This window comes from Lithobates pipiens, unplaced genomic scaffold (assembly GCF_037356315.1).
Source record: "Lithobates pipiens isolate NorthernLeopardFrog02 unplaced genomic scaffold, aLitPip1_a1.2 Scaffold_8, whole genome shotgun sequence".
NCBI classification, from domain to species: domain Eukaryota; kingdom Metazoa; phylum Chordata; class Amphibia; order Anura; family Ranidae; genus Lithobates; species Lithobates pipiens.
Genome location: NW_027507903.1, coordinates 548,831,874 through 548,850,459, shown reverse-complemented (window position 1 = coordinate 548,850,459; position 18,586 = coordinate 548,831,874). Strand labels below are relative to the sequence as shown.

General features: G+C 41.6%; 1 protein-coding gene across 1 annotated transcript in view; it reads right to left on the bottom strand.

The window, feature by feature from the left end:
• The window catches only part of BMP1 (bone morphogenetic protein 1), a 160,164-nt gene that overhangs the window by 103,900 nt on the left and 37,678 nt on the right, over positions 1–18,586 (bottom strand). The window contains exon 2 of the mRNA XM_077469829.1: positions 17,186–17,281. Coding sequence (XP_077325955.1) covers positions 17,186–17,281 — 96 coding nt within the window. The remainder of the gene's footprint in view (positions 1–17,185; positions 17,282–18,586) is intronic.

Here is an 18,586-nt window from a genome sequence, read left to right as displayed (position 1 = left end):
AATCACATCCGGATCTCCCCCCGCAGCAGTGTGAACCCAGCCTTACTCTAAGATACCCCTAAATAAAATCTAGTGCAACCTTTCAACCTTTTGAACACAGAGGAACCCTTGAAATAGTTCTCTGGAATCAGGGAACCCCTGCTAAAAATTAGAAATCTACAACTCATGATACAATATTGTGATGGTCATTGGGAAGAATCACTCCCTTACACTTGTGGTCATTGGGAAGAATCACTCCCTTAAAAGATAGCTAAAAAGATCAATGGTGTCAGTTGGAACTTATCCGAGAGGCAGAAATTGCCTAGTGCTGAAGGAACCCTTGGCAACCTTTGGAGGAACCCTGGTGGAGAATCACTTTTCTAATGGAACCAATTGCCTTCAGAAATGACCCAATAAATAGATTCCACCTGTGTGTAATTTAATCTCAGTATAAATACAGCTGTTGCGTGAAACTCTCAGGAGGTTTGTTAGAGAACCTAATGCTGGCCATACACTATACAAAAATTGGCCAAAATTCGGTCATTAGTTCGTATTCTTTTGGCCAGTTAGTGGGCACAAAATCCATAATCGTTTGGATGTTTTTGAGCCAAAAAAAAACAAAGGACAAGTTTGGAAATTTTCTGCTGAACGAACGATAAATTGAAAGGTTAACGCATTTCCCGTCCGACCTGCCTGCACTAGGTATATGTAAAAAAAAGCAAACATAAAAATGTATTTATGTCCACTGAACGATTTATCGATCATTACTTGATGGCACCATTGTTTGCGCTCAAGGGCGAACATTCATTTTTCAAAATTGGGTTCGACCGATTTTTCGTATAGTGTATGGCCAGCATTAGTGAACAATTTTAGTTGTACTGCAGTCTTCTACAATTCAAAGGGATGTGGTCGTCATGAGCAGATTAACCCCACATTCAATTAGTGAATAAACAGCATCATGAAGGCCAAGGAACACACCAGACAGGTCAGGGATAAGTTGTGAAAAAAGTTTAAAGCAGGATTAGGTTATAAAAAAAAAAAAAAAAAAAAAAAAAAACATACCAAGCTTTGAACATCTCACAGAGCACTGTTCCCTTTTCAGATGATGGATTGAAAAAGAAAGGCACAACTGCAAACCTACCAAGACATGGCCATCCAGCTAAATTGACAGGCAAAGAAAACATTAATCAGAGAAGCAGCCAAGAGGCCCATGTTAACTCTGGAGCTGCAGAGATCCACAGCTCAGGTGGAAGAATCTGTCCACAGGACACCCATTAGTTGTGCACTCCACAAATCTGGCCTTTATGGAAGAGTTGCAAAAAGAAAGCCATCGTTGAAAGAAAGCCATGAATCATGTTTGCAAGAAGCCATGTGGGAGACACAGCAAAGAAGGTGCTCTGAGCAGATGAGACTAAAATTTAACTTTTTAGCCTAAAAGCAAAACGCTATGTGTGGCAGAAAACGATAACTGCACATCACCATGAACACACCATCCCCATCGTGAAACATGGTGGTGGCAGCATCATGCCCCTGCTTTTCTTCAGCAGGGACAGGGAAGCTGGTCAGAGTTGAAGGGAAGATGGATGAGCCAAATACAGGGCAATCTTAGAAGAAAACATGTTAGAGTCTGCAAAAGACTTGAGCCTGAGGCAGAGGTTCAAAGAGCATGAACCTACAGCCAGAGCTGCAATGGAATGGTTTAAATCAAAGCATATTCATGTGTTAGAATGGTCCAGGCAAAGTCCAGACCTAAAGTCAATTGAGAATCAGTGGCAAGACTTGAAAATTGCTGTTCACGAACGTTCTCCATCCAATCTGACAGAGCTTGACCTATTTTGCAAATAATGGGCAAATTTGTCACTCTAGATATGCAAAGCTGGTAGAGACATACCCAAAAAGACTTGCAGCGAAAGGTGATTCTACAAATTGACTCAGGGAGGCTGAATACAAATGCACACCACACTTTTCATATTCAGTAAAACCTTGGATTGAGAGTAACTTGTTTGAGTGCGTTTTGTAGGACAAATTTTTTTTTTTTATATAAAAACTTTGACATGATAAACATGCGATGTCTTGATATACAAGTAGTGTCAGGTCACAACTGAGTATTAAAAAAAAAAAAAAAAAAAAAAAAGGAGAAGAGAGGCACCTCTTAAATGTAGCAATATGGTTACATTTAATGAAGGTACAACATTTAGCAACTCGCATGTTGACGATTAAAAGAGACCCATCCAAGTATGCAGGAATCAGGTGTAAAGCTGTCCACATAAACCATCCTCCACACCGCCATCAACGTCATCCCTTCCATGCTGTGCCCCACGCCTTGCTTTCAGATGTCTCTACTGCAGGGTAGTCTTCCCGGTCATATTTGCAGACTGACAGCAGTGAGCCGGCGATGCAGAGGATGGTCTATGTGGACAGCTTTACCCCGGATGCCTGCATACTTGGTTGACCATTAAAAGAGGCACATCCATGGGAGTTGTTAAATGTTGTACCTTCATTAAAATGTAACCATAGTTCTACACATAGATGCGCCTCTTTTTTATACTCCGTAGCCCCTGCTGGATTTTTCTTCTAATCCCCTTGTGGAGGCTGCCATTTTTGGATGGACATTTTATGGTTTCACAACCTGGTAAAATTGCTAGAATTTTATATTGACTATAAACTGAAGGACTTCGGAATTGTTGTGGAATGAATCATGTGGGCTGCCATTTTTTTTTTTTATGGGGAAATTCGCTTTGATATACGAGTGCTTTGGATTACGAAGCATGTTTCCGGAAAACATTATGCTTGCAAGCCAAGGTTTCACTGTATTTGTTAAAAAAAAACAAAAAATAAAAAAATAAACACACCATTGAAAAGCATTTATCATTTTCCTTCCACTTCGTGTTGGTCAATCACATAAAATACATGCTTTTGGTTGCAACATGACAAAAAATAAAAAAGTATTTAAACCATTAGCAAGTGATAGTTCCTTCTGTATTGAACTGTACTGTAATTGTGCTGTCCCCCCTCTACATTGTAAAGTGCTGTGTAAACTGTTGGCGCTATATAAAAACGTGTATAATAATTAGATGTGATAGTTGCATTCGTTTGGCTCCCACTGCTGTCAATAAAATCCAGTGACTTGGGAGCAGGGCCTAGTCCTACTGTCTGTGTCAATGAACGCATTAGTGGGACTCAGGGTGCCCCCAGGGAAAGCAGCTCGCTGCGGGGACACCTGATGGAGGGGAGGCGCGCTGACAGGGCACCCCAGAAGAAAAGGATCAGGGCTGCTCTGTGCATAGAACTTGCACAAAAGGAGGCAAGTATAACCCCTTTAAAGCTAGGCAAACACACATGGATGTCTCCACCCATGCTAAACAGTGTGGATGGAGCCATTAAATTCCAACAGCAAGCACCTGCAACTGTCAGAATACCCAAGCAGTAACTGTATAGGATTGGATGCAGCCACTGACTAGCTGACAAATTTCCACCCAACTACTTTGGCAGACGTCAAAAAATAAAATAAAAAATAAAAAATCATCTCTCACTGAGCCAGTTGATGTGGACAGGGTCCCTCATGGCTCAAATTGTGAGCCCTCTGTGACAAGCTTGAGAAATTTGGTTCAAAGTGGAAGACTGGCAGCCAAGTGAGCTCCCTCGGCCCTGAAATGTGCCCATGACCAATGGCAGAAAATGAAGATCATTGTGCCATCTTTACATTTTAGTGGATAACTGTACAGGAGAAATATTGAGGCAGCCTTTACTAACCTATCCTTTTGAAAATGATAGTTAACTAGCGATGATATACAGTCCCTTGAAAAAGTTTTCATACCCCTTGGAATTTTCCAGATTTTGTCATGTTACAATCAAAAATGTAAATGTATTTTATTGGAATTTTATGTGATAGACCAGGGATATGCAATTAGCGGACCTCCAGCTGTTGCAAAACTACAACTCCCATCATGCCTCTGCGTGTCATGCTTGTGTCAGAGTCTTGCTATGCCTCATGGGACTTGTAGTTCTGCAACAGCTGGAGGTCCGCTAATTGCATATGCCTGTGATAGACCAACACAAAGTGGCACAAAATTGTGAAGTGGAAGGAAAGCGATAAATGCTTTTCAATTTTTTTTTGACAAATAAATATCTGAAAAGTGTGGCGTGTGTAATAAAAGTAGTGTTTCTTCACACCCCCCCCCCCCCCCTTTCATACTTGCCTAGGTGGATGCAGCATGGGACTGATGCTGATCTGTCCCCCGGAGTCTCTACACCGAGAACTCAGGCATTGAACGCCACCGATGGCTTGGTTCTCACAGATCCGAGAGGACAGCCGCGGACTGCCAATCAGCAGCTCTCCTCCCTGCTCCTCCATGCTCACTGGAGTGCTGAGCTGTGAAGGGGCAGGGAGCGGCTGTCTCAGCCTCTCATCGACTCGCTGAGAGGTTGAGACAGGCATAAATCCAGGCATCTGGTGGATCCAGACTTCACTGTCCTGATGATGCTGTGCCTGGACCAATTCCAGAGACATTAGAGAGCGGACTTCAGACTGCTCTCTGCTGAAAACGGGTCACAGGAGTGCAAAACGTATTGCACTCCTGTGACCCTCAGGAAAACCCCAGCCAAAACAAGCTCAGGCTGGACTTCTCCTTTGTGGTTCTACAATACTTTGTAGAACCACCTTTTGCTGCAATTACAGCTGCAAGTCTTTTTAGGGAAGTCTCTACCATTTTTGCCCATGCTTCTTTGCAAAATAGCTCAAGCTATGTCAGATTGGATAGAGAACATCTATGAACAGTAATTTTCAAGTCTTGCCACATATTCTCAAGTGGATTTAGGTCTGGACTTTGACTGGGTCATTCTAACATATGAATATGCTTTGATCTAAACCATTACATTCCATCGTAGCTCTGGCTGTATGTCTAGGATCATTGTCATGCTGGAAGGTGAACCTCCACCCCAGTCTTAAGTCTTTTGCAGACTAACAGGTTTTCTTCTAAGATTGTCCTGTATTTGGCTCCATCCATCTTCCCATCAACTCTGACCAGCTTCCCCGTCCCTGATGAAGAAAAGCATTCCCACAAAATGATGCAGCCACCATGTTTCACAGTGAAGATGGTGTGTCCAGGGTGATGTGCAGCGTGTCTCATCTGACCAGAGCACCTTCTTCCACATGTTTGCTATGTCTCCTACATGGCTTCTCACAAACTGCAAATGGGACTTCTTATAGTTGGCCTGTGGACAGATTCTCCCACCTGAGTTGTGGATCTCTGCAGCTCCTCCAGAATTACCATGGGTGTCTTGGCTGCTTCTCTGATTAATGCTCTCCTTGTCCGGCCTGTCCGTTTAGGTCGCCGACCTTGTCTTGGTAGGTGTGCAGCTGTGTCATTATCCATACTCCATTTTCTGATTATGGATTGAACAGTGTGGCGTGAGAGGTTCTAAGCTTGGGATATATATTTTTTTTATTATTCTAACCTAACCCTGCTCTTAACGTTAACTTTATTCCTGACCCGTCTGCTGTGTTCCTTGGCCTTCATTATGCCGTTCATTCACTATGGTTCTCAACAAAAACTATGAGGGCTTCACAGAACAGCTGTATTTATAATGAGATTAAAATACACACAGGTGGGCTTCTGAAGGCAAAATGGTTACACTAGGTTTTAGTTAGGGGTAGCAGAGTAAAGGGGGCTGAATACAAATGCACGCCACACTTTTCAGATACAGCTTTGCACAGTGTGGCCCTGATAATAGTCTTCTGGGGTCCCCCAATGGCACTCATGGCTCCTCCTCGTATCGGTAAACCCCCTAGGAGAAGTGCCCTCCCTAAGGGTTACCTTGCGGGCACGCTCCTGAGTCCAGCATTTGCTTCCATAGACACAGAATGCTGGACACTGCCCCCGTGTCATTGGATTTGATTGACAGCAGCAGGAGCCAATGGCTTCACTACTATCAATCTATCCAATCAAGAGCTAAAAAGCCCCGGGCAAAGCACGTCTCCAAAAGGGAAATAACGGGCTCAGGTGAGTAAAATGAGGGGCATCAAATGGACGGACACGCGTGATTGACCGATATTGTTTTTATCGTGCAGATACCGATATTTCGGCCACCTCTCCTGCCTCTTTTTTTTTTTTTTTACACTGTCATTTTATATTTTTGTGTGTTTTTAATCACTGTTATTTGTGTTACAAGGAATGTAAACATCCCTTGTGACAATAATAGGCATTGACAGGTACTCAAAGTATTAAAAATATCAAGATCAGCATTTTTTAATACTTTATCTTATAAAGTTGGCGCCTTTAAGATGCCAGTAATCCGGATTACTAGATTCGAGACCCGAATGAAGCATCGGCTGCTTGTAGTAACCACCAAACTGCTGCTGAGCAGCATCGGTTGTTATCACAATCACAAAAGCCGACCGTCCGCTCTAAAGAACGGTACCAGGTTGATGCATACAGCTGCAGGCATCACCCCGGTAAAACCCCTCAAAGCAATATATCGGCCTTCCCGATAAAATTGGTCGATCCCTAATGGACACTTCTAAATTTAGAGTTTATCATGTTAACTGAATTGTGGTGCTAGACTTATTAATCTCACTTGGATGAAGTGATACTTAACATGTATGGCACAATCACTGTTTACATACACGGGTGCACCCATGTGTGCATTTAACTTTATTGCCATCACAAGGGTGCTAACAGGCTCCCTATGTAATACCATGGCCAGGTGACCTCTTCATGCAGACATCAGGGGTCTCTTAGATCCCTGATGTCGCCCCTGCTTCCATTGCCGCTAATCAAGCACAGATTGTGCCAGATTAGCTGCCTCCACGGTCACAGCAACTGAAGTAACAAAATGCTAATTGTTTTTGGGTTTGTGCATTATAGAGGAGTTTGGGCAAATAATGTTCCCCAAGCGCCTCCTGCTTTCATGACAGATTTCAATGCAGTCCCTGGGACCCCAACAGCAGTGGGGGGGGGGGGGGGTTGGCATTCCTTCACAGTAAACTAAAAAGGGATCACTGAGTGAAAGTCAATCACCAACTGAAAAAAGGGTACCAAGCCCACAGCTGCATACATAGCCATGAGCTTGTTTTAACTACTTAAACTCCAGGCCGTTTATAAATGGCCTATGGACAGCAAGTAGTTTAGGGCAGCGTTCTCAACTCCAGTTCTCAAAGCGCTCCAAACAGGTCACGTTTTCAGGCTTTCCATTATTTTGCACAGGCGATTTGGTCAGTTTCATTGCCTTAGTAATTACCAGAGCCGTTTCATCTGAGGAAAATCCTGTAAACCTGACCTGCTGGGGTGCCTTGAGGACTGGAGTTGAGTAACACTGCTTTACGGAAACCAATCAGGACAAAAACTCTGCCATGGATAAGCCCTCCTAAAAATGCCAGTTGCCTGATCCATTAGCTTTAATTTTTGAGCCATTGTCATTGCTGCACACACACCACCTAAAAATTTAAGTTTGCTGGTTGTCATGCTCAACCACTGTTGCCAACTTAATAACCATGAAAAAGTATAAGGAAAGTCAGAAATTCAGATCTGCATATTTGTTCTAGGTTGGTCATACAACGTTTTGAAGCAAAAGGATCATGACTGCCAAGCAACTAAAACTTTCAGAACGAGAGCTTAGAAAAGGCAGCCTTCATGTTTTTTTCCAATGACAGGTTTCCATAAAAGTCCGATCAGCAGCAGAAGAGCTAGTCATCTGGCATTTTTAAAAGGGGACAAGACACGCAAGTACTACTTACAAATTCTGGTAAATCAATAGTCTGTCTAATAATATAAAATCTGTCAAACATTTCAGGCAAGTTCAATTTTAACTTTGCTTCTCCTACGTAAATCCATAGAAGCCATCCCCAACTGCTGCTCCTACCTTCCATATAATTACAATGAAGCTGCTGTGTGTTTTATTACAAGCCTTTGTGGCATTTGCGGCTATGTTTAGGAAGATGTACTTTGTGAATATTTGTACCTGGGTGTGGTGGAAGCCAAGAACACAAACGTGTCTTTTAAAAACTATTTTAAGTGCTTTAAGCCTCTGAAGCCACAGAAGACTTAAAATATGGTTGGCTACCCTTTTTCTAAGCTTGAACTGAATTGGTGTAATCGTTTCGAGTAGGGGTCTCCAAACTGCAGCCCAGGGGCCAGATGAGGGCCCTTAGTTGCTCTTAACCAGCCCTTGGGTCACTATTCTGACCTCCGACAACAAAAAATGGGGAATAATTCTTGCCACTGACAACAATAATGGGGCACTATTCCCCCCTAATACCAAACATGGGGCATTGTTTACTTCTACTGAAGCCAGAAAAATATTCTATTCATGCTGGGCACAATCCAGTGTTCTGTCGATATGTGCCCTCTATTGAAAAGTACACGGACATGCGCAGAACTGAACGGTCTGAAGAACAGTAAACTGGCCCTTTGTTTAGAACATTGAGACCCCTGGTTTAGAGCAAAAAATATTTTGTAGTATACTGGAGAGAACTGTTACTTCAGTTACAAAGAGGTCTTATTTTTACACGCTTATTGTTAAAGTGGTTGTAAACCCTTACATATACACGCAGGGAAGGGACTATTCTCAGGTGATACACTGAGATGAAACCAATCCTTTGTACTTAACATGTACCTGTCTATCTGCAGTCTTCTCTACATCTGTCCAAAGCTTGTCAGAGATGAAAAAAAACAAAAAAAAGTGGAAAGTGGAAGTCACAATCTGCAGAGCTCAGTGAGGAGCTCTGAGCACTGATTGGAGAGAAGGGACACATCACCCTCCCTTCACATGGAACACAAGAACAAAGCTGAAAGGCTGTCAATCAGCTCCCCGTCACCATTTTCTCTCTGTGTTAGGAAAACTTGTCAGAAATGACTCTTGCTGATAGCAGAGGAACAAAGCGGCAGACAGAAATGACAGTAATAAATAGCAGTGCATTACCTTTGCGTCTACTTTAATGCTCATTAGTATGACCGTGAAGCACTAAGGTCAGGAATACTGGTCGCACAGAATTGTTTTTATGTTCTCTCAGTACTGTAAGGTAACCTGGTATATAAAAATGGCCAAGCCCCACTTAAAAAAAGTGATGAAAAAAAGGCAAATTCAAAAAAAAAAAAAAAAAAAAAAAAAAAAGGAAAGCATTAAAGCCAACAAAACGCTTAGCAATTTAAGTAAACTAAGCAGACCTATAAATAGTTAAAAATGATGAATCTGAATAGACATAAAAAGGAAAATGGGAGGAATGTACATGACAGAAGCATGGAGTTTGGGGAGGGGGGGGGGGGGGGGTCAGGGAACGCAGTCGTGGAAAAAGCCAACCATAAAAAGCAGGAATGCGATGTAAGCAGAGATTGAGTGGGGTGAGATGCAGATAGAGGCAGAGTGTGGGATTAACATTTCAGAAATTGCACATTTCTATTCAGATGGTCATTTATTACCATCATAACTTTGACAGAGCTTTAAAGCCATAGTAAACCCAAAAATACAATATATTGTAATCTATCGCAGCTTACCAATCATTAGATGCGACAGCTGCATTTGTTTTCTTTTTTTAGGCTTTTTTCCCCATTGATCTGGCCAGTAACAAAGCTGTATTAGAGTGCCCTCACTCTGGTTGAAAGATCGTAGGGGGCACCTTTGGACAACAGCATTATCAGTCGGTGTGTGTTAACTGTATTAGCAGATTACATACACTAACAAATTGAAGCCAAAATCTCAGCTTATCTGCAGCTACAACAAGCAAGTACTGTAACTAGTTTCTTCTGGGATAAAGGTTTTACATAAACAAAAAATGAAAGCTGAACATTGTTAGCACATCTGTCAGTGTTAAATGGTTTGTCTCAACACTCTAGATGTTAGATTTGCAGGACAGCTTGTTATGCAGACTTACTGGCCAGATCACTAGGCGAAAGACGGCAAAAATAAAAAGAAGTAGTTTGACAAGTACTGTACTCATCAGGTTTTCCTAATGTACGTGTTAATGACAAGTGATGCCAAATTACTTCCAATACTAATTGCCACTAGAATGCAATTGGTGGTCTGTGTGTGTTATGTACTATAGGAGCAAGTAGGCCATATTCGATTAGCAAAAATGGAACTCCAGTGATATTTCTACAGTATTATTATTGTTGCGTTTATGGAATGAGACAGAAGAGCTAGAATCTCTATTTTGCTACCGTATCGCTTTTCTCCTGTCCCAGTTACCATACTAGTGAGGAAAATCAGTCCACAGTAAGAACTGGTTCTTAAAGGAGAAGTACACCCAAAGCTTGTGTGGCTGAACTTCTATGAATCACAGGTGTGCAGTCCTGTGACCCATTTGCAGCAGACAGCAGGCTGAAGCACGCTGTCGGCTGATGTCAGAGGCAGGCCAGGCTTGGGGAGGATTGCGACCATATAGTTGCCCATATGCCTGGATCGGCACCTGGCTCACACTCTCAACGAGGCACTGAGAGCCTAAGCCAGCTGCTCCCGCCACAGCCAAGGCGTTCTGAGAAATGAGCAATGGGCCGTGTTAGAAAGGAAAAAATGGAAGCAAGCAACTCAATTGCAGAAGATACTATGTGGTGGATTTACTAAATGTAAATAGACTGCAGTTGCTCCAGTGGTACATAAAAAAAACAAAAAAAAACACACACACACACACACACAGCCTTCCGGGATGCTGAGGGAGACACATTTTGGGCCATCCAACCCACGGCCCAGATGCCATTTTTCCAGGGGGAGGTATGGCACCTGTGTACAATTACCCTAATTGCCATCACCCAGTCATACATCAATGACCGTCCGCCTGTGAGTCACACTATGAATCCACACAGGCCAGGACGGATGGCACTGCATACATCCTCCCTCGGTTCCAGAGTTTTTACCTCTCTTGCTTATCTGCAGTTAAGACTTAAACAACTTTCTACCTATACAAGCCACATTTGCTGTACATAGGTAAACTACATTCCAATCACTTATAATCGTTTAATATAACGTTTCACTTATTCCACACGCCTTTGCACCTACTGGCACTCATTACATACCATTTTATATACGCTTTGAATGAACATTTTTTTCACGTTTGCCATATTTTTCACCCAGCACTTTTCACTACCTCACTTTCCCCTGGGGCAGACCCTCCTATACATACACTGTAGTTTGAACTTTTAACTCATTATTTCAATGATGCCCACTCTTATTTTTATTATGCCCACAATATAGATTTATGTATTGTTATATTGGTCAACTGTACTCCTGGAACTCTAGGATAATTTGATGTGCAAATATTAACATGATTATAGTTAGCCCATATACTTTATATAGCTTAAATTCTATATCCTTGCAGATATACTAAGAGCCAAGTTATCCAATCCCTTTATTTTATAGATTGTCATTAATGGGGAACTTGATGCAGGTGCCGACTCTCCTGTTCTCTCCTATTTCCTGGCGGGCGTCTATAATGTGACTTCCTTCAAGTACATCGGACTGGATCTTTTCCCCCGTGGAGGGGTGGGGGCAGTCCACTTTGCTCCCTGGATTACTCTACGGCTTCTCTATATTCCTGGTCATCCAACCACATAACTCACCTCCAAGCGGTATACATACATACATACATACATACATACATACATACATACATACATACATACATACATACATACATACATACATACATACATACATACATACATACATACATACATACATACATCTGTACTGCGATGAAAGATAATACGTTTTAAAATTCTGAAGATTATTTATATGTCTCACAAAGCTAATGAGCCCCCTGAAGATGACCACCTTATGGTCGAAACATGTTGGGGATTCAACACCTCATAGTATTTGCTATGTTACCTTATTCTCCAACTCTGTTTACCTTGCTTGCATGTTACAGTGTGGGCTATGCATTGTATTATCTGGCCAGATTTTTATATATATTGTATTCAAATACATTGTGACATTTGGAAACTTTTAGGATTACAAATTTCTTATTTATCATTTGTAACATCTTTGATCATGTCGACATTGCTGTCTAGAGCCCCAATGGGGAAACTTTACCATTTACACATTACTTGTTTCGGGGTGTGCAGTGCTTTCATCTCTCACGTGTTTTTTTTTTCCCCCCCTTTTAAGAAAATATGAGACTTCACTTTGCAACAAATACCCAATCACGTGCAAGAAAGAAAAAAAAAAAAAAAAAAAACCCCCACAAACTGAATTTTTGCTTGCGCACGATTGGATAATGGAAGTCTTCATAACTTCTGCTCGTTTACTAAGCTCTAAACCAGTGGATCACAACCCTGTCCTCAAGTACCCCCAACAGGCCATGTTTTGCAAATTTCTATTAGATAAAATAGCTGTCCAAAATACCAAGCCACTAATCTAAAGCACCTGTGCAACATAAAGGAAAACCTGCAAACATGGCCTGTTGGGGGTACTTGAGGACAGGGTTGAGAACCACTGTTCTAAAGGGTACTTTCACACTAATGAGGTGGGGGCATCGGTGGGAAAGCGTTGCGATTACTAGCGGCGCTGTTTAACCCCTGCTGACGGCCGAAGAAGGGGTTAATACTGGTTGCTTTGCAGGCGATTCGACGGTGCTGCCCATGCATTTCAGTGGGCAGGGTGCTTTAGGAACGGTGTATACACCGCTCCTAAAGCGCCCCCAAAGAAGCTGCTTGCAGGACTTTCTCCCAACGTTCTGCAAGCGCACCACTCCAGCGTTAAAGCACTCAGGCTTTCACACTGGAGTGACAGGAGAGGCGCTTTGCAGGGGCTATTTGTAGCGCTAAAAACGCCTGTAAAGCACCTCAGCGTGAAAGTAGCCTTGATCAACTGCACTTGCAGAGTGCAAATACAGTTTTCTAAGTGCACAGTCTAATTGCCTTTAGTACACCAACCCAAATAAAAAAAAATAAAAAAAAAGCATGCGATTGCTCGCATTAATTTTTAGCTGCACCTTAGTGCCAAAATGAATGAACTCCCAAGCAAGAAAAAATAAATAAAAAAAAAACCCCCACAAAAAAAAAAAAAAACCCGAACCTGGAAGAAGACCGAAAGAAGATGTTAGCACCACTTAGGGGGAGAAAAGTTTAATTCCACTTTAACCTTCCCCACACAGAAAAAGGCGTTTTATGAACCTATATGTACCTGCTGAAACAATTTCCTAACCCAATGACCACAGAGAAATCTTCTCAAGGGAGTCAGAGCAATACCCAACAAAGGTCCAACTCCAATAGCAAAACCTGGCTAAGTGCTACGGGCAGTTCAACTAGGTAAATTAATCCAAGAAAGAAAAAAAACAAAAAAACAAACACACACACACACACACAGTAAAAGTTTTGTGCAGACATTGAAAAAGTTAGGGAATTCACAAAGTAGACCCCAGTTTTATACATATTGTATTGACATATCAAAACAATGTATTATGTGCAATGAATCTGCTCTGGAAAAGACAGAAATGTGGACACTCCCAACTTCATTCTGCTGTCATTGACATGGCATCCAAATTCACAAGTGATGAGTGCACAACTAGTTGTCACTGGATGTACAGTGATGTAATATTGTCGTCAGTTTACAGCTCCCACAGGCACTAGGGCTGTATCTACATATTACTGTGAATATCCTTAGACATAATGTTATACAAGAATTTCTTCCTTTAGGCCCAATTACTACAATATAACAATAATTTATATAAAGAATTACGATTTCTTTTGGGCTCCAAGCTTGCAAAACCAGCACAACACAGACACGACATCCGTCCATGAAAATATAGGATTTATAAAAAACGCAAACAAAACAAATCCACCCCCTGCCCAACCACAGCTGACCAGCTGGCCCAGGAAAAGCTCTCGTGTCAAAGAGCTAGGTTACGAGAATCACAGAAAATCCCACCGTAGGCCGGAGTGTAGGTGTATGTGTAAATCTGTGGCATGACTAAGATTTCCATGACTCCTTATCAAAACAGGAAAGCAATGAGAACAACAGGATGAGCGAGTAGGGGTGAGGTATAAAGAGCTCTGATAAAATAGGATTTATTCAGCAGAAAAATAAAAAAAAATTAGATAAAAAAAAGGTTATAGGTGAACAAGATAACATAGGAAGGAAGAAAACATAAGGAAACAAGGAGCAGATCGGCTCTCATGGTTTCAGGGGGGTACAGGAAAATAAAAAAAAAGGGACTTAAATAATAATAAATATATACACACACACACACACACACACACAAACAAACAACGCTTTTACAGATGGACATTATTTTTTATTTTTGCCTTTAAACTCAGTTCAGTATTACCTATGTGGCCATGACACTGGGCGCTCAGATCCATTTTTAAGAGCAACATTTAAGAGGAGCGTTTTTAAGAAGAGTGCGATAAGAAAATGCCCCAAAGCTGCGTTTGGAGAAGAGCTTATAAACATAGTTAGAATAAAGTAATTCTAATAAAGTTTTGAATTTTCAAAAGTCAAGTAACAGACTTAGTGTGTTTACATGTTCAAGAAAAATTCACAGTACAAATATCTAGACACTTTACATAATAAGGCATTAGTCACATCCCAGAACTGGAGTGCAAGCAAGGCAAACTTTTGTTTTACCTTCTCGCAGGAATCCACTAACTGGTCTGAGCCCGGGCTGGCAAAAGGGGCCACTCTACATCTGACACAGTGAGTGCATCAAACCTCAAACAAAATACAGTAAACCTTGGTTTGAGAGCGTTTTGCTAGACAAGCAAAATGTTGAAATACATTTTGACTTGATAAACAAGTGATGTCTTGACATACAAGTAGCGTCATGTCACAACAAAGTATAAAAGAGAAGAGAGGCGCCTCTAAGTGTAGCAATATGGTTACATTTAATGAAGGTACAACATTTAGCAACTCACACGGTTGATTAAAAGGAGGCACATCTAAGTATGCAGGCATCTGGGTAAAGCTGTTCACATAGACTGTCCTCTGCACTGCCATCAACGTCACCCATTCCACACTGCTCTTCAGGCTTCGCCCTCAGATCGCTCTACTGCAGGGTAGTCTTCCTGGACATGACTGCAGACTGACAGCGGTGAGAGCCGGCGATGCGGAGGATGGTCTATGTGGACAGCTTTACCCCAGATGCCTGCATAATTTTATATGTGCCTGTTTTAATCATCAACCATGCAGGTTGCTAAATGTTCTAACTTCATTAAATCTAACTATATATTTCTACATCCAGAGGTGCCTCTTTTATATTCCGTAGCTCCTGCTGGATTTTGCTTCTTATCCCCTTGTGGAGGCTTCCATTTGTGCTTGCTATGATCTTTTTATATGGACTATAAACTAAAGGACCTATGAATAAATTATTGTGTAACTAAATATGCTTGTAATCCAAGGTTTTACTATAGCGGGAGCACCCTGTGGGAAAATAAAACCAATAAAAAGATCCCAGAGATGGGAGAATCGCTATTACTGTAATTTACTTGTGAATGCGCATGCATGCTGATGCATTTACATTTATTCTAGTGAATAGAATACATAAATATTCTAGCCAATAAAATTAGTTTACACTCAAGTCTAAATGCCATATGCCTGTAAACAAACGTGCGATTAGAGCCATTTCTTCTGCCAACCTCTAGCAGTATTTCGGAGCATACGCCCGTGTGCATGCGGACAAAATCAGTCACATACCTGGCCACCAATTCAACACAAGCATTTGATGACAAATTGCTAAGCACAGTAAAATCTGCATGTCAAAATGGTCTGTAAATTTGGAAATATAGAAGTTATATGCCAAGCTTGCATTTTCCTGTTCCAAGCTGGGCTTGCATTCTCCCTCCACGTTGTAATCCTACTAGCTGATCTTTTAATGTGACAAGCAACCCCCCCCCCCGCCCCCCCGACCAATAGGGAAGCATTACATCTGTCCTAATCACTTCTACAAGAAATCTGGTTACTGCTGCTGTCGATTTACCTATTAGGTCGGTAGTGAAAGGAGTAAATCACGCAGGTTAGAACAGGTGTGCTTTAGTACTGGCAGCTGCATACACAGAAAGTACTATCCTGTGCTCTACAAGTCCCAGCATTCATTGCACCTGAAAAAACGAACTCCTAACCACCTGTTAGCCAATTGCTGGACACAACAAGGAGATCCAGCAGCATTTACACGCTTACCATCCTACTTTAGAACAAACTGAAGTATGATACACCCTTCTACGGCAATGCACACTCAGGTGGAGCTGACCATACCCAGTAAGAAAACATTTTGTTAATGCTTGCGTTTTATCCAATTAGCTACCCCTCCGTTTGTCCTGCCCACCTGTTAGCTCATTTTAAACCAAAGAAATTTGTGATACAACATAAATAGGCAAAAATAAGGGAACTTGTTGAGTGCACCTAAAACATCCAAGGGTCAACAAAGGGCAACCAAAATGTGTATGTATAATGTAGGAATGGGTGAACGGTACGGCCGAACATAAGTTTGGGCCGAACTTTGGATGCTCGGATGTTCTGCGAACACTTAACAATATGCGATGTTCGGGGAAAATGTGGAACACTGTTAAAGTCTATGGGACATTAACATGAAAAACAAAACAAAAAAAAGTGTTCATCTTAAAGGCTTATATGCAAGTTATCATAAAAAGTGGTTGGGGACCCGGGTCCTGCCCCAGGGGACATATATCTTATCCGAGCACACTACCTGGCGTGAAAAAGGGGGGGGGGGGCGGGGACGAGAGAGCGCCCAACTGAAACATACCAGGCCACATGCCCTCAACATAAGGGTGCTTTGGGGTAGCTCCCCAAAGCACCTTGTTCCCATTTTGATGGGCCGCTCGTTTACATATATGGGTGGCCCTGCCCCCATCCGACGCCACGGGGAAGGCTCAAAAGAAGGGAATATGTATGGCCAGCATAAATTATATGTATAGGTACAAGGTTTATTCATAGTTTCGTATAGACTATGAAAATATTAAAACCCCGTGTTCCATTAAGAGACTTTTCTTCACTCTGTCCTGGAATCTTAACTGGGACACAGTGAATCTCTACAAATGATGGAAACATACATCTTGGCCAATTTTTCCCTGGGACAAGCATACTAACTGGAAGAGAAGAGGGGGGGGAAGAGAAGGCGCTGCAGTTATACACACACTAATATATATATATATATATATATATATATATATATATATATATATATATATATATATATATATATATATATATATATATATATATATATAATCTCATTTTACAGATTAAATGTACAGAAAGTCACCTGTAGAGATTGTTCGGTTCCTTAAGTCCACAACACGATCTATCTTGAAGAGAGCCAAATCCTCCTCATCCAGGGCAATATCCCCAATAAAAGCAACTGGAAAGAGAAATGTAGTTGGTAAGAAAACTTGGGTATTAAAACACATTAAATATGAAATGACAACTCTGTTCTTTATAGGACGCATCACCAAGGAAAACTCACGCAAGCCATAATGGAAAACATGAAACAAATCACAACAGTTCCATCTTATTAAAATGATAAAGATTAGGGCTGTGGAAATGAAAGATTAATTCCTCAATTAATCGTTAATTTTTTTGATCGATTAAAATTCTCAGTACTCCCCTCTCCGCCGCCTTCCGGGTCTTCAGGGAGTTCGAGATCGAAGTTCTGATTGAATGCAACGTGTATGGGGGGAGGAGCTACGCATGACATCACCTGATGCTGCCCTACTGAACTAACACGATTGTTGGCTTAACATGCTGTGTTTTATCCTCTTTATGTGAGTAGTTTGTGTTTGAAAACAAAAATTGAATCTTATACTTAAGCGGTGAGCACTTAGATCTCTTCTTTCTACCCATGACCTGGCGTCCATGCTGAGATCAAAGGAGACGCAAGAGAAGTTTATGGTCCGTGTTAACCCTTTTGATACCCGCTTGCATGACCACCTGTTTGCACAGAGGTCCACCATGCCATAAGGGGGGGTGGAGGCATTGTCACACTACTGTGGAGAAAAAAAAAAAAAAAATAAATAAAAAAAATGTACTTACATCAGTGCTACAGTTTAAATTTTAACCAGTTCCCGACCGGCGCACGCCGATTTATCTCGGCAGAATGGCACGGGCAGGCATATTGGCGTACAGGTATGTCCATTTTTATATGCTGCCCTGCCATTACATGCGTGCCCGTCGGGACCCCCGCGAGTCCTGTCACAGGTCCCGCGGATTCGATCGCCACAGGGATACCCGCAATCGTCTCACGGGGCGGCTGAACGGGAAGATGCCATTGTAAACAGCATCTCCCTGTTCTGCTTAGCAACAAGTGAAGCTGATCTCTGCTCCATGTGATTGGAGTAGAGATCAGTGTTCACTAACACAAAGCCCAGACCCCCATTTTAATAAAAATGCCATAAAACTATCTATTTTGTTAACGCTATAACTTTTGCCCAAACCAGTCAATAATCGCTTATTTTTGGTAAAAAAAAAACTATATATATTGCAATATGTAGAAGAATACGTATCGGCCTAAACTGAGGGAAATATATATATATATATATATATATATATATATATATAGTGTGTGTGTGTGTGTGTGTGTGTGTGTGTGTGTGTGTGTGTGTGTGTGTGTGTGTGTGTGTGTAAAAAAATAATAAATATATATCTCTGAGATGGCGCACCGCTCACC